This window comes from Barbus barbus (assembly GCF_936440315.1).
Source record: "Barbus barbus genome assembly, chromosome: 29".
In the NCBI taxonomy this organism is placed as follows: Eukaryota; Metazoa; Chordata; class Actinopteri; order Cypriniformes; family Cyprinidae; genus Barbus; species Barbus barbus.
Genome location: NC_136757.1, coordinates 8,903,144 through 8,928,099, shown reverse-complemented (window position 1 = coordinate 8,928,099; position 24,956 = coordinate 8,903,144). Strand labels below are relative to the sequence as shown.

At 38.0% G+C, this 24,956-nt stretch overlaps 1 protein-coding gene across 1 annotated transcript; it reads left to right on the top strand.

Annotated features, from left to right (window-relative positions):
• Nucleotides 1–9,262: 9,262 nt before the first annotated feature.
• LOC306849297 (prolactin-releasing peptide receptor-like) lies at nt 9,263–24,956 on the top strand (the record flags this gene model as incomplete). Its single annotated transcript, XM_079384227.1, has 2 exons — nt 9,263–9,732; nt 24,314–24,956. The coding sequence occupies 2 exons, from the start codon at nt 9,263–9,265 to the stop codon at nt 24,954–24,956; spliced, it is 1,113 nt and encodes a 370-aa protein (XP_079240353.1).

Below are 24,956 nucleotides of genomic sequence, written 5' to 3'. Positions count from 1 at the left end.
CAAGATTCTGTGACTGGATATACTGAGTTTAAAGTGATAAAATACTCAACATCCACAAAACCAAAAGATTAATGAGTTGGCTAATAGTGTAATTAGACATGTAGTAATGCAATTTGTAAAGCAATACTTTAACATATAAATATATAATATAAAACACATTACATTATATTAATAATACTGTATTTCAGAAGGCTACGGCAATCTCATCACATCACACTAAGTAGCTAACAAGATATTAATAAATTCAGTTTTGGATGATCTGATAGGACAAATCTGAATGGGTTCAGCAGTGCTTTTTTTTTTTTCTTACGAATGGCAAAAGTATGGTTCACGCTCATTTTGATGCATGCATTAGTCATTTATTTTGCAGTGACAGTCTACTGTTATTTGACGTATTAATGGAACAAAAGATGCATGTATTGTTGGTCTGTTAACTTCGCTGGTAATAATATCTCCTCGCTGCGCTTTGATTAACCATTTTGTGGACCGACAACATAAAGGAAAAGTCTGACTATTTCTGCAAATCTGTTCTTGTGAACAGTTCAGTTTAAGCAACCGGTTTAAAATCGAATCTTTTTTTACGTGTTCTTTGACATCCCATATTATTAAATAGCCTGCTCTAACATTGCAATAGAGCCATATGTAACACAAATTATGCTAATGTTTATTACTTGGCTCTAGATTAAGTTTAAGGGTGTCTATTAAATGGAAAGTTACGACTCATTTTACTTTGCAGAATTTTTTTTTTAGCCCGTTTTAATAAAACGCTATCTATTCACGTCAACTTCGTCTATGTTGTCATAGCTGTTAAGTTTTCAATTTGGCTATTGAACACTGACAAACACTAAAGCAAAACAAGTTTTGTGATATATTTTAGTACATCTATATGTACTAAGAATATGTTTGAAAAAAAAAACACTGAAACAAATACTTGAAAGAAGAAGAGAGTCCTCTGTTCAGTCCACTTCATAAATGAAGTTAGACTGTATTTGTGAACCAGTTCAACACGTTCATTGAAAAAAAAGAGAGGGGTAGTGTGTGTGTGTGTGTGTGTGTGTGTGATGTGTGTACCTGTTTTTCTATTCAGGTGGGGACTTAAACTTGAATACACAGACTCATGGGGACTCGTGTCACGGTGGGAACCTAATCTGAGGTCCCCACGGGTAAACAAGCTAATAAATCACACAGAATGTCGTTTTTTGAAAATCTAAAAATGCAGAAAGTTTCCTGTGAGGGCTAAGTTTAGGTGTAGGGTTGGTGTAGGCCAATAGAAAATACGGTCTGTACAGTAGAAAAAGCATTACGCCTGTGGAGAGTCCCCACAAGGATAGCAAACCAGACATGTGTGTGTTTGTGTGTGTGTGTGTACATGAATCAAATGAAAAGCTTCACACCTGGCAGGACAGAGATTGCAGATTTCCGACCTGGATTCACAATATGTTTCAATGAGAGTGTCTGAGAGCAGGTGGCTTGTAGAGAAGTTGAAATGATTAAACACAATGCCAGAAAAAAATCAACAGCTGAATTAAGTGACTTCTAGAGATATTAATCTTTGCTGTTTCTATTCCTTCTTCCATAGAAGATAAGCAAGCTATTTTAAGGCATTACTTAAAAGACATTTGGGGAAAATTGTGTCTTACGCATATTGATTGATGGAAAATGACATTGCAAAGTTTTGTTTTTGTTCGTCTGATTAATATCTGATTACCAAACACCAAACATCTCACTTTGAAAATATAATAACACCCTTGATCTACTTCACTGCTTTGGTTAACACAATAATTCTTGTTTTTAATCTCCCTCCTTCTGAGGCTTCTGTAAGAATGATTCCCGACAAACAGGTGCTGTTGAAATGGATCTGAATGTGTTCAGCTAGACAAAAGGTCTTTTCTGACACTAGATCAATTTGTCAATTTAATTTGCAGTTAAAGGGCATATAAAAGTTATTCTGAGAAGGGGAACTGTTGCATGAACAATGTATGCTGTCATATATTAGATCATTGGTCACTCATGTGTCTCACTTGCTGCTAATGTTAGATTTATTGTGCAGCACATGTGTCAGGGCTATAGGAAAGTTGTCACTTTAGGAAGACTTCACAGGAAGTGTTAACAGCTTTGTCGGAGATGTGTTATAGAGGTTACAGGCAAACAAATGAAAAATCTGTCACCATTTACACACCCTCGTGTTATTTTCGAATTATATCACTTGTTTTTGACTCTATGTTGTCTCTTACATTTGACTTGTATGTTTCGGTGTAGAGCAGGAGCACAGTGCTTGTCTGGAAGCAAAACAGGGTTCGACAGTAGGTAATCACAGCGTGCTGATATACAGCTATGTCGCATGGCTACGGGTGTGATATTGTGTTGATATTGTGATATTGTGCAGTTCAGCAGCACAAGCGTGTAGGGCTGTGTATTGGCAAGAATTTGGCGATACGATACGTATCACGATACAGGGGTTACGATACGATATATTGCAATACATTGCGATACTGTAAGCAAGGCGATATATTGGGATATTTCTTATTTTAGGAATAGGATATATATTTTTTAGGAAAGCTGTCATTAAGAACACACCACCATATGCAAACCTTAGCAAAAAATAAATAAATAAAAATAGTTTAACCAGAACACACTGCAGAACACACTGGGATCTGCATTTGCAATAATCAGTCCCTATATAACATTCAACATTATTGAACCACTTTTTGTGCAGTACGAGTAAAGGGGGAAATATTCAAGTGCTTGCAGGATGCTTTAGTTAAATGTATGTATAAAATGTATTTTATAAAAAGATAAAAATATATATGTATAGACTCTACTTTAAAGTTTCACAGTTTAAGTTTACAATTGTGACATGCAATGTCATAACATTTGATCTGAACAAAAATTACATCTGCATAATATCAATGAAAAATAAAGTGCTTGCAGGATTCCTAAAGAAAACAAAACAATTGTAAAATAATCAAATAAATACAGAACTTTTCAACTTGGATTTCACAGGTTTTTCAGTTTGTATTTATGTTCTGCATGGAATCGCAGAGACCGCGACGCGAGCACCGCCCCAACTGCACAAAACGCCTCCGAATTACGAGAGAAAGCTGCAGCTCGCGCTCCCTGGGCGGACATTACCACAAAAGCCCAAATGGTGCCACACTTCAGCTTTGTACATCGAAACGAGAACTGGAACAATTCTTTCATCCTCCATTACTGGCAGCGAACTATATTAACGCTAACATTAGTGGAGTGCCCTGATGCATTTCCTATCACTGTTTAAGTTCAGAGATGAAGACTAGCGGTCGGGATATGAACTCAAAAAGAAACAACTGCCATGAATCTTGTATGATTATTATTTTTTTTTTTAAATATCGATATTCCGTTTTGGAGAATCGATACAGTATCGCCAAACAAAATATCGCGATGCGATACGTGTATCGATATTTTCTTACACCCCTACAAGCGTGTAAATAAAATAGAGACAACAACGGAGTGCCTTTAAAAAACTTTTTTTTTTTGTCCTTCCACCACGGATTCAAATCTCAGTTTGACAGTTTAACAGCTGAGCCCAAGCCTCCGTTACTAATTTGAAAACATCACTTTAGAACTAAGGAAGGAACTTTGAGTTGCTTCATTAAAAGCTTATTGTATTACTGTATTAAAAGCTCACTGTATTATGTAGAGTAATATGAGAGAGAGATGGACTGAGCGAGTGTGATTATCTGCATTTGATACAGCATTCATTCTTCAGCTCAATCTCATATTCACAATAAAACATTAGTTTGAATGTCCGCTGAGGAAAGTGATATCTTTGTGGTACTATATCCTTTCATCTGTTAAAGTACCCCTATTATTAGAGATGGGACGATACACCTACCTCCCGATTCAATACTATCACGATACTTGGGTGCCGATACGATATGTATTACTCAGAGAGCTGGATGAGTTCCCCTGGGGAGACATCGGATGGTCTCTGCGTTTATGCATGGTGTCTGGCGTCTGAGACCAGTACCCCCCATTGGAGTTCTTTCTTGGGACTTATCTGTCGTCCTTGAGGGTCTAATGGTAGCCCCATTTGAGCCCTTAGAGTCAGCTCCAGAATGGATTCTGACTCTCAAGGTTAATCTTTTGTTGGCTAAAACGTCTTTAAAAAGAGTTGGGGACTTGCAAGCTCTCTCTGTCAGCGAGCTGTGTATGGACTTCGCCCCGGGTCTGGTCAAGGTGACCTTACGGCCTAGGCCTGGCTATGTTCCCAAGGTTTTATCCGCATAATTTCGCTCTCAGGTGGTCACACTTCACTCTTTCCATCCTCCTCCCTTTGCTTCAGACAAGGATGAAAAGCTTCACATGATCTGTCCTGTCTGAGCTTTGAAGATCTATGTGGACTGCTCCAGCCATTGGAGGAAATCTCCCCAGTTGTTGGTATGTTTTGGTGCTGGCCTCCGTGGGCTTGCCACATCGAAGCACAGAATTTCTCACTGGATGAGGGACGCTATTTCACTGGCTTATGAGGTGTGTGGTCTTTCTTCACCTCTCAGCGTTCGGGTGCATTCTACTAGGAGTGTGGCTTCCTCTCAAGCTCTTTTTAGAGGGGCCCCCCTAGAGGATATTTGTGTAGTAAAAACGGGCCAGATAGGGCAGCGTTTTTAGCTTGCCGTGTTTGGTATATCGTTCCCAAAGCGTCTTAGCTTACGCAGCGTTGAGTGAACCTATGAAAGAGAACGTCTCAGGTTACTCGCGTAACCCTTGTTCTCTGAATAGGGAACGAGACACTGCGTTTGCTGCCAAGCTCCTCGCGCTGCCGACAGGGGCCTTTTCGGCAGAGAAATCTGAGGAACAGATGACGCGTTCGCCAGTATAAGGAGGCGACGTAAGGACGTTGAAGACAGCATCCGCGCCATCAGTTGGCGTGATTCTATAAGGGCTTCAGATAATCGGCACGCCCAGGGGTGTTTCCCAAAGCGTCTCAGCTTACGCAGTGTCTCATTCCCTAATCAGAGAACAAGGGTTACGCGAGTAACACGAGACGTTATGAAAGGTTCATATTTTGGTTTTGGGAGTCCACAACAACAGATTGACATGCATGCAAGGTCAAAAAACACTTTAATTTTCTTATAATATGCATTTATTTTTACCTTATTTTCTCAACAACTCCCAAACGATTAGCTCAAGGGTTAATTTTTCCAACCCCCTCCATTGCGTGTTCCAACTCCCTTTTTTTGTAAACGGCATTTGACTTAACGTTAGTATTTGCACGTTCAACTTGTAAACACTTGCTCGGTACTTCCGCCTACTTCAAGCGAGCCCTTTCAACGTAATTACGTATTGTGTGAAGTCATGAACGCGTATCACAGAACAGGCGAGCATTTGTGTTTATAAAGCATATACATTTTTTGTTTTTTTTGTTTAAATGACCGATCGAATATTCAATATTAATATTGAATATTGAATATTTATGAAAATTAAGATTAATGTGCCACAGACAGCACCAGTAAACAATTTCACTCCTCCTGCAAACTAGCCAAGAAGTGCTTGTGTTCCAGCAAATAGTTCACTATCTGAACATATATGTCATGCCTCATCATCTCATAAACCAGAAACCGTTGAAAGACTTGTGTTCTTAGCTAAAACTTGTGAAACACTTTCATAATTTACCTCAGTTGCACAGCCTAATATGTAGTATGTGAATTAAATTTCTATAAGAATGCTCTTTTTGAACCCATTTTACACTCTTTTTATTCATATTGTTACTTTTACATTTGTTAATTTAATAAAAAGAAGTGGTTGCCAAGTCTACATTTTTTATTTAAAATTTTGCAATATTTCGAAAGTGCTCAGAACCAATAGCTGTTTTATCTAAACCGTTTGTGTGTTTGTTTGTTTTTTATTTGTATTTTGTTTTGTTTAATTGGGGTACAACAAAATCACCCTTTTAATTTAAGTTTAGAGCAAATGCTAAAATATTGCACTGAATATCGATTATCACAGAAATTTGGAAAAATACTGAGATATAAAATTGTAGGTATACAACGCAGCCCTCGTTATATTTAGGATGTTTCAGCTATTTTTGGTTTGTTTCAGCTATTTTGCACATTAAAATCTGTTGACAGCATTGTACAGCGGCAAACTGCAGGGACACTTATTGGGTTCTGTTCACCTGGGCTCTCGCTCTAATGTGAGTACTAAAAAGCACCTCAATTGTTCCATTAGTCTGTGTTTTTACCGGCTGAGCATAATTGAAGCACCCACAGGGAGAAACGCTACCACCCAGAGCGGTGTAAAGAAACTCACAGTATGCTGGAGGATGAGAATAACACATACCTCACGTGTCTGTTTAGTTATAGATATCAAGAGCTGTTTAGCTTGGGTGCAATTCAGAAGCAGACATTATTGTAAGTTTCTGCTCAATTAATTAGACCTGGGAAAGACAGCTAGAAAAAGCGAGTCCACATTTATTCAATACACATCTTGATATTAGGTCTAAAATAGCTTAAAGGAATAGTTCACACAAACTATTGAAAATGAAAGTGCTGAAAATGAAAATGTGCTGAGAATGCAGTCCCTCTCAGGCCGTCCAGTATGTAGATGAGTGCTTCCTCATCAGAACAGATTCAGATAAATTTTCGGATCCTCTGCAGTGAATGGGTGCCGTCAGAATAAGAGTTCAAACAGCTGATGAAACCATAACAACAATCCACAAGTAATCTGCATTATTCCAGTCCATCAACTAACAACTTGTAAAGTGAAAAACTGTGTGTTTGTAAGAAACAAATCAAATTACTTTATTTATTTATGTATTACTCTTGTCATAAAAATAGTTTATTTTATTCATTTATTTATTTTACAAATTTGACAATATTTTAAAACATAAAATACCATGCAGGGACTTCGGTTATGAGTAATGATGCAAACAAACTGGTGAATCTATGCTTTGATGAGATTCACTGAAACAGACCATTTGAAAGACTTAATTTAATCAGTTTAATTTAATTTAATTGCTGAAATTAATCAGACTTTCTAAAGCAATCCACATTTTTGCCAAAGAGGTTTAAACTCCATGGTAACATTCTTTTTAACTCTGTCAACCAAGCAGCAAGGCAATTATAGGGATCGTAAAACTAACACATTAACACAGCCTGTAGGAAACTTAAACTGTCACTTTAAGATTACTGTGATATTCACATATAATGTCCCTTAATTTCAAATACTGAAAATTCATAGTAAATATTCAGTATCTCATCCAGTGAGGGCTTGTTAATTTATGCTCATCTAACCCAGTTGACACCCTGGGGAATCTTGAAGGATTTGAATGTGCTTAATGATGATTTGAGCTAATTAAATAAGTTGTCTCTGACATTCAGCTTAATGTGCTGTTTAAAATTAACTGCACTGAACGTATGGCCATTTTAGTACTGTCTTGTAACAGTGCTTCATTTGTCTGATCCCTGACAAATGGGTATTTTTGAATGTATGTCAAAAAACTGATTGATAATGAGGATGAGATTAGCATTTAAGGGTGCTTTCACATTTGGTTCGATTGCCTGGAGTTTGAGTGCTCCCCCCTCCCCCTGCCCCTTCTGGACTGCGCTCATATTATTTTATTTGGGTCCGAACCGTGGTTCGTTTGCGTCATCAATCCAGCAGCTCTTTACCCCGTTGCTTAGTAACGACAGCAGGAGAAGATGGCAAAATATATAACATTGCGCTCTTCACATTTATATATTTATGCTTTTGAACCATTCGCTTTGTTTCCAAAGCTTCGGTACATAACGGCACTTACGTCTGTCTTACGAATGTACAGCAAATGCTCTAAAGAAATCTGAAGGCGAACAGAAATGAGACACAGCTTTCGGCTTGCAGCACGTCAGTCACGCTCGTCAGGAAAGTGAGTGAAACACACACACAATCACATTTTTATCAAATAATATGTCATTAATAACGGTTCACTTCCGCAATTTGGTACGATTGTGTACCATCAGCAGCGAACCATACCAGAGTTCACATGAACCGTATCCCAAACCACAATTTTTAAGCGGACTTGGGTACGGTTCGCGGGTGCGCACCCAAGTTCGGAAGACAGCGTTCACATCATCCAAACGAACCGAACTCTGATGTCAATCGAACCCGGGTGCGCAGCAAAAGTGCTAGTGTGAAAGCACCCTTAGACAAAACAGAATGAAGCACTATCTAGGCCCACTGCTTTTGCAACAACTGACTGATTGGTTAAGAGACAAAAACAGAAAACACAATCACTGCTTTTGCAGGAGCTTGTTACAGGAAAGACCAAAGAGCATTTATGCTTAATCTATGAACCATTTACTCACTTAATTAGAGGGCACGAGTGAATGAGGCTCATTTACATTTCAACAGCATCGGCCATGTGTGATTGCAGCCTGGACGCATCGTTGACTCAAATCACTTTGGCCTTCATTAGTGTCCTTACAAGTTTCTGTTTACTGCTGTTTCAATTGACAGAGCGTAAGGAACACACAGATCTCAAATCCCGCTGATTCTTTATATGAGTAACCTGCTACGCAAACCAGCCATCCAAAATAAGTCATGGCTGTAATGAAGGGCAAAATGTTCAGAAGTACTGCTGTGCGGAAAGTGGTTCGGTATAGAGAACAGGAACTTTGAGGAAAACTGTAGCTGTGCCCATTAGAGTTTGAAACAGTCACTTCATGATATGAGCCAACTCAACTTTCAAGACAAAGGAAAAAGGAAGGGAAATGAAAGTGGTGTGTGGCCAAGTATGGTGACCCATACTCAGAATTTGTGCTCTGCATTTAACCCATCCAAGTGTACACACAGTAGTGAACATGCACCCGGAGCAGTGGGCAGCCAATGCTCCGGCGCCTGGGGAGCAGTTGGGGGTTCAGTGCCTTGCTCAAGGGTCTCACCTCAGTCGTGGTATTGAAGGTGGAGAGAGTGTTAGTTATTCACTCCCCCACCTACAATCCCTGCCAGACCTGAGACTCAAACCCACGACCTTCGGGTTACAAGTCAAACTCTCTATCCATTAGGCCACGACTACCCTCAAGCTAGCTAGCACCTATATATTGCAAACTGCATGTTTGGCACCACACGCCTCCACAGGACACACTTAACTGGCTCATTTCTTCTTCATGGACATTTCAATCCATCTGTTAATTGCTTAAAATTCAGCTTGAAGAAAGCTAACCAAAATGTATCTCTTTCCTTGTTATTATGCCAAAACACCCACTCTTTAGGTCTCTACAAGCAGTAGCCTCTTCCAGCCGTAAGGATGGATGGAAGCGGTGGCGAATGGCTCAGCAATCCCGTGCCCTCGTATTGCCTGGAAAATGCCACCGTGGAGAATTCCAGCACTGGCCAAATCTACGAAGTCATGCTGCAGTCAATGAACACGACTAAGCACAATCCGCAGTTTGTTGGCGTGGAGCTCCTTCAGTCTTTTAAACCCCTAATCATCCCGTGCTATGCTCTCGTGGTCCTGGTTGGAGTTTTCGGGAACTACCTGCTGCTTTACGTCATCTGCCACACCAAAAAAATGCACAACGTGACCAACTTCTTCATCGGTAACCTGGCGTTTTCCGACATGCTGATGTGTGCTACCTGCGTGCCCTTTACCCTGGCGTATGCTTTTAACCCTCGCGGGTGGGTTTTTGGAAGATTTATGTGCTACTTGGTGTTCCTCATTCAGCCGGTGACGGTGTACGTGTCGGTTTTCACACTGACAGCTATTGGGGTGGACAGGTGAGTGATGCATGTGAGTGTTGTGACTTTTGACTGTGTGACTAATTCATTATTCCATCAATGTTGTTCTAGCATTCTGGGGCTTTTATAGAACATGATTATGTAACAGACTGACTCAGTGGATAATCACATCCTGTACTATTATTGAAAAGATCATTCTGAAAAGAAAAAAAAAGACCTTATGTTCACCAAGGCTGCATTTATTTAATAACAAATAGAGTAAAAACTGTGATATTGTCAAATAGTACAATATATATATATATATATTTTTTTTTTTTTTTTTTTTTTTCATTTTTTAAATGTAATTTATTCCTGTGATGGTAAAGCTGAATTTTCAGCATCATTACTCCAGTCTTCAGTGTCACATGATCCTTCAGAAATCATGCTAAAATCAATTTAATGCATCCTTGCTAAAATATTTTCTAAAATAAAAGTATTAATTTATTTCAAAAAACAGTCTTACTGACCCTTACTAACCCCTTTTAAAGAGTGGAGTATATTCAGTATTTGTCTGTGAAACAGGTTTTACAGTATATATCTTTGTGCAGTACAGTACATGTACATTATAGCGCAGAACAAAACTTTGTGGGATATAAAAGTTCCAAAATAAAAGTGAGATACCCAGGAGAACAGCAAAACTCATCTATTTTGCTTGTATATGTTGACAAAAGTTAAATTAATCTTTTGAAACTAAAGGGTTCATGCCTCAGAGAAAAGTTAATCTACTGCCACAGGTGGATCACTTCGAATAGAGCATAGGTGATCATATGATGACTGGAATGCAAAAATTATGATAATTTCTTTAAATATTCTGATCTACCAACAATTAAAACTAAAAAACAATTAAAAAAAGGTGTCTTGGACACCTTTTTACCAGGCCTTCATTATTTATTTTCAAATGGCGTTATAGCTCGTTTCCCAGACCTTGACAGTGATACACTATTGTATGACAATCCAACATACAAATAATAAAATAATTATAATAAAATAATAAAAATTAATAAAATATTTAAAAGTATGATCATAGAGTAAAACAATTTTAATATTTATTGTTTAAAGGGGTCATGAACTAAGAAATCAAATTTCCCTTGATCATTTGACATATAAGAACGATATGTACTATAAAAACATCCTGCAAATTTCAAAAACCAAAACTTTCTAAAAACAGCTTATATTGAAGCCAGTCTACCAAAACGTCAGAAGAAGATCAACGCCTGCTTCTACATCACTGCCTCTTTTATCCACGCCTACTGATATGCGCTTGTAGTAGGAAAGATAATCTCCGCCTCATGGAAGAGGAAAGCCATAGTGTTTTCAACTGTGACAATAAGTGCTTATCAGGATCAACTAAACTCTGAATTTTGAAAAGTATGTGAAATATTTAAAATTCACGGCACATTGTCTTTAAAATAATAAAAATCTTGTCTCTGACATCCTTGGACAGCTCTTTGGTCTTGGCCATGGTGGAGAGTTTTGAATGTGATTGATTGATTGCTTCTGTGGACAGGTGTCTTTTATACAGGTAACAAGCTGAAATTAGGAGCACTCTCTTAAAGGGAGTGCTCCTAATCTCAGTGCGTTACCTGTATAAAAGACACCTGGGAGCGAGAAATCTTGCTGGTTGATAGGGGATCACTTATTTGACTTATTAAAATGCAAATCAATTTATAACTTTTTTTGAAATGCTTATTTCTGGATTTTTTTTTTGTTGTTTTTTGTATCTCACTGTTCAAATAAACCTACCATTAAAATTATAGACTGATCATTTCTTTGTCAGTGGGCAAACGTACAAAATCAGCAGGGGATCAAATAATTTTTTCATAAAAAAATGAGCGAGGATACACAAGTTTATCCTTTATCGACTAAACGTGATGCAAGTATAAATTCTCCTCCCCCTTCACATCTGCACCAAGTATTAACCATGGCAAAAAATGCAAACATACATAAATGTGAGCATTAAGCATGAAGTCATTGTAAATGTGGGTTATGTTTTGACAGTGCTTTTATTTATTTTATTTTTTAATTACTTTTTCAGCACAGTTTTAATTACGCTTATTTACGTCTCTTGATTTTAATGGCTTATTGCTATAAAATTTTTAATTAATGCCTCTTATATTGGTTAATAAAGAATACAAAGCAGTTAATAACTGGGAATAATCCACTGTTAATAATAACTGATAATATAAAAACAATATGGACAAATGTGGCATTTTGCAGAGGTTAAATCTGTTACAATATAAATACTGATCTCTAATGTTCAAGAATCCCGACGTGCAAGCTAAATCAATCATCATTAATTGATGACACTTTGAAGTGACACTAAAGAGAATAAGGATATATAATTTCACTTGATTCAATTCCTTCGTGCTCGCTTTTTTTCCTTGCGTCCTTCCCTCGCATCCTGAAGGGGTGGAGCTAAGACGCGAGGAAAGGAAACGAGGATGCACAAATAAGAATTGAGAAGCACCCCAAGAGATTTACACACCGGTCTGTTATTGTGGGGACATTTCCACGCCCCTTAACATGACGTGGCACAAAACCAAATGTGATTGGTTGCTTTACCTGTCAGTCATGTGGCCTCTCGGGCAGGCCTTAGCCATTCAAAGCGGCCAAGGTTCCCAGACCTTCTGCCATCAGTGCATTTTTAAACAAGACAGTATGATGCAGGCTGTTTAAAGAGACTGAAAGTAAAAGATGATGCATTACTGAGTCTGACTCTAACAGTAATGTTGCAACACATACATTTGAATACAGGTGTTTTTACCACTATATATTATATATTATTTACCACATATACTATAGGTAAGGTAAAAACGTCATGTCCGGTTGCAGAGAGTGAGCGCGTGGAATACCAAGGACGCTGAACTCCCAAAACGATTAAAAGATTCCAAAGTTTCCTCTTGATGAAAGGAAACTAAATGAACTATTGATGAAAGGAAAATCAGTCCAGTAAAGACGAGGAAAAGGATTACTGGATGCCGAAGAAAAAAGCACCGCAGGTTATCTCCAACCCTATTGTGATCTCACCTGTTCCAGCTGGGAGAGGATCAGCTGAGAGTGAAATGGAAAGCGACGCTGCGCAGGTGAATAAAGCTGAATTAGCTGCCTTGATCCGTGTAATAATAAAGGAAGAAATAAACGAGGCAATGAATAAATTACAACCTCAGTTTGATGTACTAAAACTCGGACTGAAGGACTGTAAAGATAAACTCGTGGATGTGGAGTCGGCTTTGTCCGGCATTCACGACAGAATGGATGAAGCGGAGCGTGTGTGTAAAGCTCTCCAGAAAGAAAACAAAGAATTAAGAGACAAAACTGAAAAGTTGGAGAGTCACAGCCGAAGATTTAACATCCGAGTATTTGGCCTCGACAAGGATATGGAAAAAGGAAAACCCACCGAATTCATGGAGTTCTTCTTCAGTGAGGTATTTAAAGATAAACTGCCTTATAAACCTGAAGTGGAAATTGAGCACAGAGTGGGGCCTGTTACAAAACATGGTTCGAGACCGATGATCGTTAGGATGCAGAGGTATGCGGCGAAAGAGGCTATTTTACAAATAGCGAAGCAAGAAAAAGTCCTACATTTCAAAGGGATGAATGTCAAAATCTTTCCGGATTTAACAACAGAAGTGTCCAAGAGAAGAGCGCAGTTTAAAGATTTGAGAATGAAATTACATCAGGCAGGAATAAAACATGGTTTGATTTATCCGGCAACATTGATTATAACATTTAATGGAGACACAAAATATTTCCAAGATCAGATATCGGGAGACATCTACTACAATCAAGTGATTGGACCGACGCTGTCTGGCAATTAAGTAGTCTAATGATTGGACTTCGCACTAGAAATAAGTGCATCAGATGCAGGTATGATTAATTGAACTGAATTTAACTGCCTGAGATCCTTAATATGTTACATAAACTACCAAAGAAAGGTCTTAAAATTGCCCATATTAATATATGCAGTCTTAATGGAATGATTTAACAGATATACTGCAACCAAATAATTTGCAAGTATTGGCAGTGTCTGAAACTCATGTAGATTCTACATTCAATGATGCAACTTTAATGATTGATGGATACAGCATTTTTAGGAATGATAGGAATATATATGGAGGAGGAGTTGCTATTTATATTCAACATCATATACCTGTCCAAGTGATGCCAGATTTAATGTATTCAGGTATTGAAGTAATTTGGTTAAAAGTTAGTCTGAAACATCTTAAGCCAATACTCATAGGGTGCTGTTATAGACCTCCAAATGCTAATAGTGAATATTTGGACAAAATATGTGATATGTTAGATCATGTTAGTAGTATGAATCTGGAAACTTACTTAATGGGTGACTTTAACATAGATTGGAATTCTTCTGACTGTCCTAGGAAAATTAAATTAATGAACACAGCAACAGCATGTGGATTATCACAGGTAATTAATAAACCGACTAGAATATGTATAAAAAGGGATGGTACTCTTTCAGCTTCCTGTATCGACCACATGTTTATAAATAGACTACAAGTTTGCTCAAATTGCTTATCAGTGCCAGTTAGTTTTAGTGACCACAATCTTATTGCAATTGTAAGGAAAACAAAAGTTCATAAATCGGGTCCAAAAGTAATAATGAAAAGGTCATTTAGAAGATTTAATCATTTACAATATGAAGATGATGTCAGAAATATCAACTGGTCAGAGGTAATTCTACAAAAGGATCCAGAGAAAGCATTTCAGCTTTTTGATCAAACTCTAATGACAATTGTAGAAAACCATGCACCAATAAAAAAGTTTACGGTTCGAAATGTTAACACCCCGTGGTTGGATCAAGAATTAAAAGATCTGATGAAAGAGAGAGATTTAGCTAAACAAGCAGCAATTATATCTAAATTCAAATCGGACTGGCAAATATATTGTAAACTTAGAAATTTTGTAACCAAGGTAAATAAGAAGAAAAAGAAATTGTATTATACTAAGAAAATTGTAGAAATAAAACAAGATAGTAAACTATTATGGAATACACTGAATAATATATTAAGAGGAAATAATGAATCAACTCCAGCTTATTTAGAACATGAAGGTGAATTTTTACTAAACCAAGTGATATAGCGAATCATCTTAATGATTATTTCATAAATAAACTTAAAAATACTACACAGCCATACAAGACAGATTTATGAAATACACTGATAAATAAGATGATGGAAGGTAAAACATGTAGCTTTAAATTTAAGCGTGTCAGTGGTTCTAAAGTGGAATTACTTCTGATGAATTGCAAAAACAAACCACCTGGTGTTGACTACCTTGAACATAAGTTGCTTAAGCCAATAGTTGCAATCATTGCTCCTATTATTGCTCATATAATTAATTTGTGTTTTATGGATAATATATGTCTGCAAGCATGGAAAATATGTAAAGTGGTGCCAATACCTAAAAATAAGAAAATGTCTTTCTCTGGGTTAAATAGTAGACCAATAAGTGTATTACCAATTCTAGGTAAAGTAATGGAAAGAATTGTTTATGAACATATTCAGTCTTATTTTATGAATAATGATTTGATTACAACTTTTCAGCATGCATATAGAGGAAAACACTCAACAGCAACTGCCCTGACTCAGATGGTTGATGACTGGTTCAAGGATATAGAGGAGAGGAAAATAATAGGTGTTGTAATGCTTGATTTCACTGCAGCATTTGATATAATTGACCATGACTTACTGTTAAAGAAATTGGAAGTTTATGGCTTTTCACAAACCGCATTATTATGGATGAAAAGTTATTTGTCAGACAGAAGACAATTAGTTTACTTTAATGGAAGTTTTTCAAAGGTAAGGGTTGTGGAACATGGCGTGCCTCAAGGAAGTTGTCTTGGGCCGCTCCTCTACACAATCTTTACCAATGACCTTCCATCTGTTTTAGATAAGGCAAGCATTTCAATGTTTGCTGATGATTCCACTATATATTTAGCAGGAACTGATATTAGTGATTTGAATATAAGATTACAAAGAGAGTTACAGTTAGTGGTGGACTGGATAAAAAGTAACAAACTGATTCTTAATGTATCTAAAACTACCTGTTTAGTGGTTGGAACTCCTTTTTTTTTACTTTCCAAACCTAAACTTGAACTCCGCATAGAGCAAAATTTTGTTGAGCAAAGAGAAGAGGCTAAACTTTTGGGAGTGATGATTGATAATAGATTGTGTTGGGACAGACATGTTCAGAAACTGTTAACTAAAATGGGCAACACCTTGTTTGTTATTAAAAGGTGTGCAAAATATTTTACACCACAGATAGTTAAACAAGTATTTCATGCTTTGTTTTTTTCACACCTTGATTACTGCTCTGTGGTTTGGTCCAATACTTCATTAACTAATATAAAAAAACTACAAGTGATTCAGAATAAAGCTGCGCGTGTGGCTCTCTCATGTGGGTTTAGATCAAATGTTGATAAAATGCATGAAAGCCTTTCATGGTTTAAAGTTAAAAATAGATTGGTGTATTCACTTATGGTATTTTTATATAATGTTATAACAAATAAAACACCTTTTACTTTATATACAAAACTATCCTTTAGTATTGATACACATCCAACGAGGCATGCAGTAGGAGGTAGTTTTATTTTACCTATAGTGAAAACGAAATCAATTCAACGTTCAGTCAGGTATAGAGCGATGTGTGAATGGAACTCTCTCCCAAATATTATCAAACAACAAAATACTCGGTATGGTTTTAAAATATCACTTAAGAAATATTACCTTCAAAGAAATTAAATAGTTAATATTAATTTAATTTAAGGAGATACTGTTAGAGGGTTCTTATTTTATTTTTTGATATAGATCTATTCGGAGTAGCGACATTTGATTTGTATTTATGGTTATGATTATTTTATTTTGTGTGTGATTAATGGCGTTAACTGTATAATATGTATTCTCAAATGTTGTGTAATGTGCGTATGGTGTGTAATGTGATGTTATAAATTGTATTGTCACATGGTAGATTGTAGGACCCCAGGAAGAATAGCTTTTAGCTTATGCTGAAGCTAATGGGGATCCAAATAAAACAAACAAACAAACTATTGCATTGTCTGTTCCAGACCGCTTTATATATACACTCCCCTCCAAAAGTATTGGAATAGTAAGGCCAATTCCTTTATTTTTCCTGTAGACTAAAAATATTTGGGTTTGACATCAAAAGATGAATATGAGATGAGAGATTAACATTTCAGCTTTTATTTACAGGTATTTTCATCTGGATCTGATACACAACTTAGAAGATAGCACCTTTTGTTTGAACCCACCCATTTTTCATGTTACCAAAAGTATTGGAACATGTGACTGACAGGTGTGTTTTGTTGCCCTGGTGTGTCCTATTAATTGAATTAATAGGACACTATTAATCTGCGCTCAGTTTCAGATCCGTGCAGACTGCATTTATAGTTAGTTAGATGTGTAACCAACATGAAAACCAGAGAGGTGTCTATGGGTGAAAAACGAGCAATTGTGAAGCTGAGAGAAGATGAAAAATCAATCAAACCATTGCACAAATACTGGCAATAGCAAGTACAACCATTTGGAATCTCCTGAGGGAGAAAGAAACCACTGGTGTACTAAGTAACTAGTGTTGTGCAAGTTACTTCCAAACTGTAATATATTATAGATTACTTGTTACTGTTATTTAAAAGTAATTCCTTACCTTACAATATTACTGTCTCAGAATTGTAATGCGTTACATGACTGCTGTATTACTTTTGAGTTACTTTCACCAAAATAAGTACAGAAGTAGAACTTAACATTCTAAAATGACAAAATGTACTAGAGGTACATATAATTCATAAAGGTAAGAGTAATACATCATTCGGAACTGTAAAGGGTCTACTTTTATTTGTGTGCACTCACAATGTCAACAAAACGTTGTGCTTTTATCTTGAATAGGAGCGCTTCACAAAAATGAACCGAAAGTCAGCAAATACATGCCTCACAGACATGATAAATATATCTATAGAAAGCTTTAAATTACTACTAATTTAAATACATGTTCTACAAAATAAATAAAAACAAAAACTATTTAATATAATCGTTATCCGTGAATATGCACTTCTCTCTAAAGGCGCGTCTAACGAGGAGATGGCAAATCCTTACTATTTCCCCTGGACACATTCATGGTAATTACTTTTGCTTTATTGCATGTATTGGAATGCAGAACTCTTCAGCTGTGCTGATGGCTTGCTGCTGCTGCGGGACCCTAAACACCGTCAAGCCTCTCTTGACAGTCACGGTAGCACGGACTCATGTTATTTCCACCAGCGCGGCAATTTTTTTTTCATCAATAATTGATGGATGTCTAAAATATAAAGATAAGGAGAAGCCTAAAACAGGCCCGAGGACCGGTCCGCGTCTGAAATATAACGTTAATATTGGCCCGAAGGGACATAAAAAAGTCGAAGCCCCACTTTAAATTAAATTAAAAAAAATAAATAAATTTTGGACTAAAAGTGTGTTGTAACGCAAGCGTTACTGAACATGTACCGAGTAAAATACTGAAAATTGATTAGTAATGCCTTACACTACTGCGTTACAGCAAAAAGTAATCTGTTACTGTAATGCATTAAATTTGTAACGTGTTACTCCCAACACTGTAAGTAACACACCTCGAACGGGTTGATCAAGGAAAACATCAGCAATTGACGACAGAAACATTGTGACAGCTGTAAAGAAAGACCCTAAAACAACTGTTAGTGACATCAGCAACAACCTCCAGAGGGCAGGAGTGAAGGTATCACAATCTACTGTTCACAGAAGACTTCATGAACAAAAGTACAGAGGCTACACCAGAAGATGCAAACCACTCATTAGCAAGAAGAATCGGAGACGAGCCTCAAAAATTCTGGGAGTCTCAAAAATTCAGGTTTTATGGACTGATTTTATGGACCAAAGTGATGGAAAGGCTAAAGTTTGCTCATCTGAAACACAGTGTACACAGGTGTACATTATAGTACACATTACACAAGTAATGTAATGGCTTGGGCTTTCATCGCTTCTTCTGGGACAGGCTCATTAATCTTCATTAATGATGTAACATGACGGCAGCAGCAAAATTAACTCAGTAGTCTACAAAAATATTTTGTCTGACAATTTACAGAAAGATGCAACCAAACTGATCGGGATATCCTTCATCATGCAGCAAGATAATGACCCAAAACATAGTGCCAAAAAAACAAAGGAGTTCATCAGGGGCAAGAAGTGGATGGTTCAAACAAAAGGTGCAATCTTCTAAGTTGTTTATCAGATCCAGATATGAATGCCTGGAAATAAAAGCTGAAAAGCTGATCTCTTGTCTCATATTCATCTTTTGATGTCAAACCCAAATGTTTTTAGTCAACAGTAAAAATAAAGGAATTGGCCTTACTGTTCCAATACTTTTGGAGGGGAGTGTATATTGAGTGTTTATATGTTTTAATCCAAATGACCCATGTTGTTTTAAGAGTAAGTCACAGCAGCATCCATCTGTTATTTTAACAAGCAAAACTGTTAGCCAAGCATAGCAGTGGGCGTTTACTTGCGAGTCTTGACTGTGGATAGAATAAACAGGATAGAAAATAGCCTATTACTTCTACATTGTTTTTTTTATGTAAAATCACACTAACATTATAAGTGAACCTCAGAGAACATTATAAGACAATAAAATTTTAAAATGATCTTTTTTTAATTATGGCATCACAGAATGCACAATACTGATGGCACAATACTGACACAGATGAGAATTTTAATGACTTTCAAAAAACTAAAAACAAATGACAGAATTGTCCTGTCATATGTCCATGGTTGAACTCTGTTAGACTTCTTTTGTATAAAAAGACACATTGTTTCAGCCATTTTGATGATTGACGGTTCAATTTAAATGAAGCAGTAATCTAAATGGCTCTTTTTCAGGGTGCCAGAAGAGTATGTAAGCGCTGCCATGAAGTGTTCATTTTTAAATAGAAATTTTGTCTTGTGGTACGCAAAAAAGGTCATGAGAATGCATCATATTATAAGTGACACACAGCTGTATAGAAACACATTCTATAGACATAGAAAGCTGGAAGGCTAAATTAACATCAACATGCTGCAATATGTGAAATACCAAGGACACCTAAAATAAACCAGGACTTCTTATTCCCAATTCTAAAAAAAAAAAAGAAATTCATAGTGGATCTTCTCTTTGACTCTGTGGCTTTGTACATCCTTTAACCTTCACGCTTTCCTCCCTGCATAGGCATGTGAGTCAGTGATGGATGATGGTGCTGCACGATAGTCACGGAAAATGAAAAATTGTTGGTTTGCAGTATAATAGGTACATTAAGAATCCATTTACCTTACAGTGAAGCCTTTTTTTTTTTTGCGCAGACTAGGCCGTCATCTCCTGTACATGGTCTGGTGGTTCATCTTCTGTGCTTTTACATGTAGTGAAGCCTACATGAATGTCTTTAAAAGCCCTTGATATTATCTTGGGGTTTGGATGCTGACCCATTCATCCAGGCTGGATCGGAGGTGAGGAAATGTGTGTCCATTGAAGAGTGAGCTTTTACAGCAAAATATTCAACAGGTCCTGCTTACCTTAAATTGAATAAAAAGAGTTCGTAGAGGTCTTGTTTTTATCCCGTTGCTTACAGCCCATGCAAAATCAGCATGCTAAATCTTGTATTTGCTTCATTTTGTTATGTTGACTTTATATCTTAACACAAAGCTCTCAAACTCAAATTGGGGTCACTAGTCAGCTGGTGTTCCTTGGATCAATGATGTACAAGAGTAGCTTCTTTTAAAAATCTAGCTTGCAATACTTGCCCCGAAATAGTATGATATAAAACAGTATGTTGGTTTCATATGGTTTTGTTTTTTTTGGAAAATAAGTTTCTATTGTAACAAGTACATTTTGTACAAAAAAATGTGAACTTCAACTGATAGTGTTTTAGAAGTGGGTGGATGGTCCTGGGGATGTGGGGAGCGGGGGGGGGGGGGGTGTCGTAGTATCAAAGTTCAGTGTTGCATGGGGTAAAAGAGGGGAGGGTGGGCAAGGACAGGAGGGAGTTCAGCTTTCTGACAGCCTGATGTATGAAGCTGTCCTTCAGTCTGTTGGTCCTCGCCTGGAGACTCCACTGTCTCCTCCCTGATGGCAGCAGACTGAAGAAGCTGTGTGTCGGGTGGGTGGGATCACCTGCAATGCGGAGGGCTTTGCGGGTGAGATGGGTGCTGTAGATGTCCTGGAGGGAGGTTGAGAGAGACACCAATGATCTTCTCAGCTGCTCTCACTATGCGTTGAAGTGACTTGCGGCAGGATTCGTTGCAAGCGCCATACCACACAGTGATGCAGCTAGTTAGGATGCTCTCGATGGTGCCTCTGTAGAAGGTGCACATGATGGGGGCCGGGGCTCTGGCTCTTCTAAGTTTGCGGAGGAAGTAGAGACGCTGCTGTGCTTTCTTGGCCAGTGCTACAGTGTTGTTAGTCCAGGAGAGGTCCTCTGTGATATGCACACCCAGGAACTTGGTGCTGCTCACTCTCTCCACAGTCGCACCGTTGATGGTCAGAGGGGCATGCTGAGTGTGTACTCTCCTGAAGTCAACAACAATCTCCTTCGTCTTCTCCACATTCAGAGAGAGATTGTTGTCACTGCACCACCCGGCCAGGCGGCTCACCTTGCTCCTGTAGTTTGTCTCATCTCTGTTGCTAATGAGACCCACCACAGTCGTGTCATCCGCAAACTTAATGAAAAGGTTGGAGTTGTGTGACGGTGTGCAGTCGTGGGTCGGCAGAGTGAAGAGGAGGGGGCTCAGCACACATCCTTGGGGTGCCCCAGTGTTCAGTGTGATGGTTCTGGATGTGTTAATGCCAACCCGTACTGCCTGAGGTCTCCCGGTCAGGAAGTCCAACAGCCAGTTGCACAGAGAGGTGTTGAGCCCCAGCTGGACCAGTTTGTGAGTGAGCTGTTGAGGGATGATTGTGTTGAATGCTGAACTGAAGTCTATGAACAGCATCCTGACATATGTGTCTTTTTTGTCCAGATGTGTGAGGGCTGGGTGCAGGGCAGTGGTGATGGCATCATCGGTCGAGCGGTTGGACCTATATGCAAACTGGAAGGGGTCCGGGGGGGGGGGCTTGATGTGGGGCATGACTAGCCGTTCGAATCACTTCATGAGAATAGGAGTGAGTGCTATTGGACGGTAGTCATTGAAGCAGGATGGAGATGACTTCTTCGGGACTGGAATGATGGTGGTAGCTTTGATGCATGTGGGGACAACGGCCACAATAATAGGTCAATAAATACAAAGAAGACATATAGATAAAACAGAATTAGAATAGAAGGTGCTAGAGTTAGTGTTTTTAGCTATTTCTTGAAGATGGCTAAGGACTCGGCTGCTTCTAGGACTCGACTCTCTCATAATTGAAAAATCTGTTCTTTGTGAGTCTCAGCAATAGAGTCGCCCCACATGGCATTTTACGTGGACTAATCTTGCCATGTCATAAAAAGGTCAAATTAATTATCTGATATTTTAAAAGGCTTATCGACGTACACACTTAACACACACATTAAGGTCTGTATCAAGGTTTAATAAAGGGTTTTTGTTTGTTTTTTTGTGGGGGTTTTTTTTGTTTTGTTTTTTGCTACCATGCCAAACTACTTGGAAAGGTTTTCTTTTTAAGCATTTCCTCCTTTTAATATTTGTCTTTATTAATTTGTATCACCTCCTTGACACATAAAGTGTTTAAAAGGGATACAGTGCCCTCCTCTAATATTGGCACACTTTTTAAATATGAGCAAAGGTGGCTATGAAAATAAATCTGCATTGTTTATCCTTTTGATCTTTCATTCAAAAAAAATTCTAACCTTTCATTGAAGTAAAAAAAGGGAAAGTGTGTGTGTGTGGGGGGGGGGGGGGCTCATAAAAAAAAAAAAAAAAATTATCTAGTTCATGTTGGCCACAATTATTGGCACCCAATTATTACAATGTCCTTTTCCCAAGATAACAGCTCAAAACAGAGTTTTCTCCTATAATGCCTGGTGAGTTTGGAGAACACCAGAGTGATCTTCATAAAGAATCTCTCCAGATCCTTTGGTTTCCCAGCTCCATGTTTGTGGTGCTTCTCTTCAGTTCACCCCATTCATTTTCTATAGGGTTCAGGTCAGGGAACTAGGTCGGCCATGGCAGAAGCTTCATTTTGTACTCAGTGACACATTTTTCTGTTTTTTTTTTTGATGTTTGTTTTGGATCATTGTCTTGATGGAAGACCCAATCACAGCCCATTATAAGATTTCTAGTGGAGGCAGTCAGGTTTAGATTTTTGTTATTTAATAGAATCCATGATGCCATGTATCTGAACAAGATATCCAGGTATCTCTGGCAGAAAAATAGGCCCACAACATGGAAGATCCAGCAGTATATTTAATCATGGGCATTGGGGTACTTTTTATCCCTGTTTTCACCAAATCAGCCTGGTGTTTTTGCTGCCAAAAAGCAATTTTTTAGTTTCATTTGACCATAAAAGCCAGTCCCGTTTGGATTTCAATTCGGGTCTGACAACTGAATATGCTGGAGTTTGTATTTGGATAAACAAGGAGGATTTTTCTTGAAACCCCCCAGAACAACATTGTGATGTAGAGGCTGTTTGATTTTTTTTTAAGCTTTCTGACCGAGAGACTAAACTAATCTCTACAGTTCTCAGCTTTGATCCTTGGAGAGTCTTTGGCCACTTAAACTCTCCTTATCACCATGCATTAGGATGATATAGAAACATACTCTTTCAGGCAGATTTGTAATATCTTTAGTTGATTTGGAACTTGGGGATTTTCATTGCTTTACCTCTTTCCTTACAGCCACTTCCTATTTTGTGAGGCTCAACAAATGTTTTGCACATCAGAACTATATTCTTTGGTTTTAATCTTTGTGATGTTTGATGAGAATTTGGCTTTTGTGTTCCTCATATTTATATTCATGTGAAACAGGAAGTCATTGTTGGACAATTTCATGCTCCTAGTTACCCTGGCCCCTGGGACTGGTTGCACCAGCTGTACATTATACAACTAATGATAGCCTAGTTTTGATATAAATAGGCACTAAGTTCCAATTTATGCAGTACAAAATACTTTACATATTTCTTTTACAATAAATATTGTAAATATTGCACCATTACACTTGCATAAACTAAATATTTACGGAAGAGTCCGGTCAGGAGTAACGGTTGGAATAAAATAGCAGACCAAGTGAACTGCATCAATATGCTCTTCTTTTAGCCGACAACCTTCAATCCTTTAGATATACTGTACATGATGCTGCAGACATTTACACTCACACACATATTAAGAGAGAACAATATGTCAATAAACATTTGTTTAATTTTTAGCAACACCCCATCCACAGCGCGCCTCTGTGTGAGTCAGTCCATGTTGATTAAATAATTAATTCCATCAAATGAAATAATAAATAAATGTTTAAATTTGTTTACATTTTTAATGCACTTTTTAATAAATTAATATATAGAACTAAAAACTTCTGCATCAGATACAGATGTGAGATCACTGCTGTAACTTCCCGAAAACTGTCATTTTTCCTTCTAGATACTATGCTACTGTTCATCCACTGAAGAAGCGCATCTCAGTCCTGGCCTGCACTTATCTTCTCTCCGGGATCTGGATTCTGTCGTGTGGTCTGGTGGCTCCTGCTGTAGCCCACACATACCACGTGGAGTTCAAAGATGAAGGTTTCACAATCTGCGAGGAGTTCTGGATGGGTCAGGAGAAAGAGCGGCTAGCCTACGCTTACAGCACGCTCTTCATCACCTATGTTCTTCCTCTGTCAGCTCTTTGCATCTCCTACTTGTGCATTTCGGTGAAGCTTCGCAATTGCGTGGTGCCAGGTCATCGCACCCAAAGCCAAGCGGAAGCCCAGCGTGCTCGGAAACGCAAGACGTTTCGCCTGGTGTCCTTGGTGGTTGCTGCTTTTGGGATCTGCTGGCTGCCGATAAGCGTCTTCAATGTTCTTAGGGACATTGATATAGACCTGATCGACAAGCGCTACTTCCTGCTGATCCAGCTGTTGTGTCATTTGTGTGGAATGAGTTCGTCTTGTTGTAACCCGTTTTTATATGCATGGCTGCACGATCGTTTCAGGGCGGAACTGCGCAAGATGTTCACCTGCCATCGACGGATTGGCATCGGGATTCCTGCTAACAACTGTGCAACAGCTAGTGTGGTTCTCTGA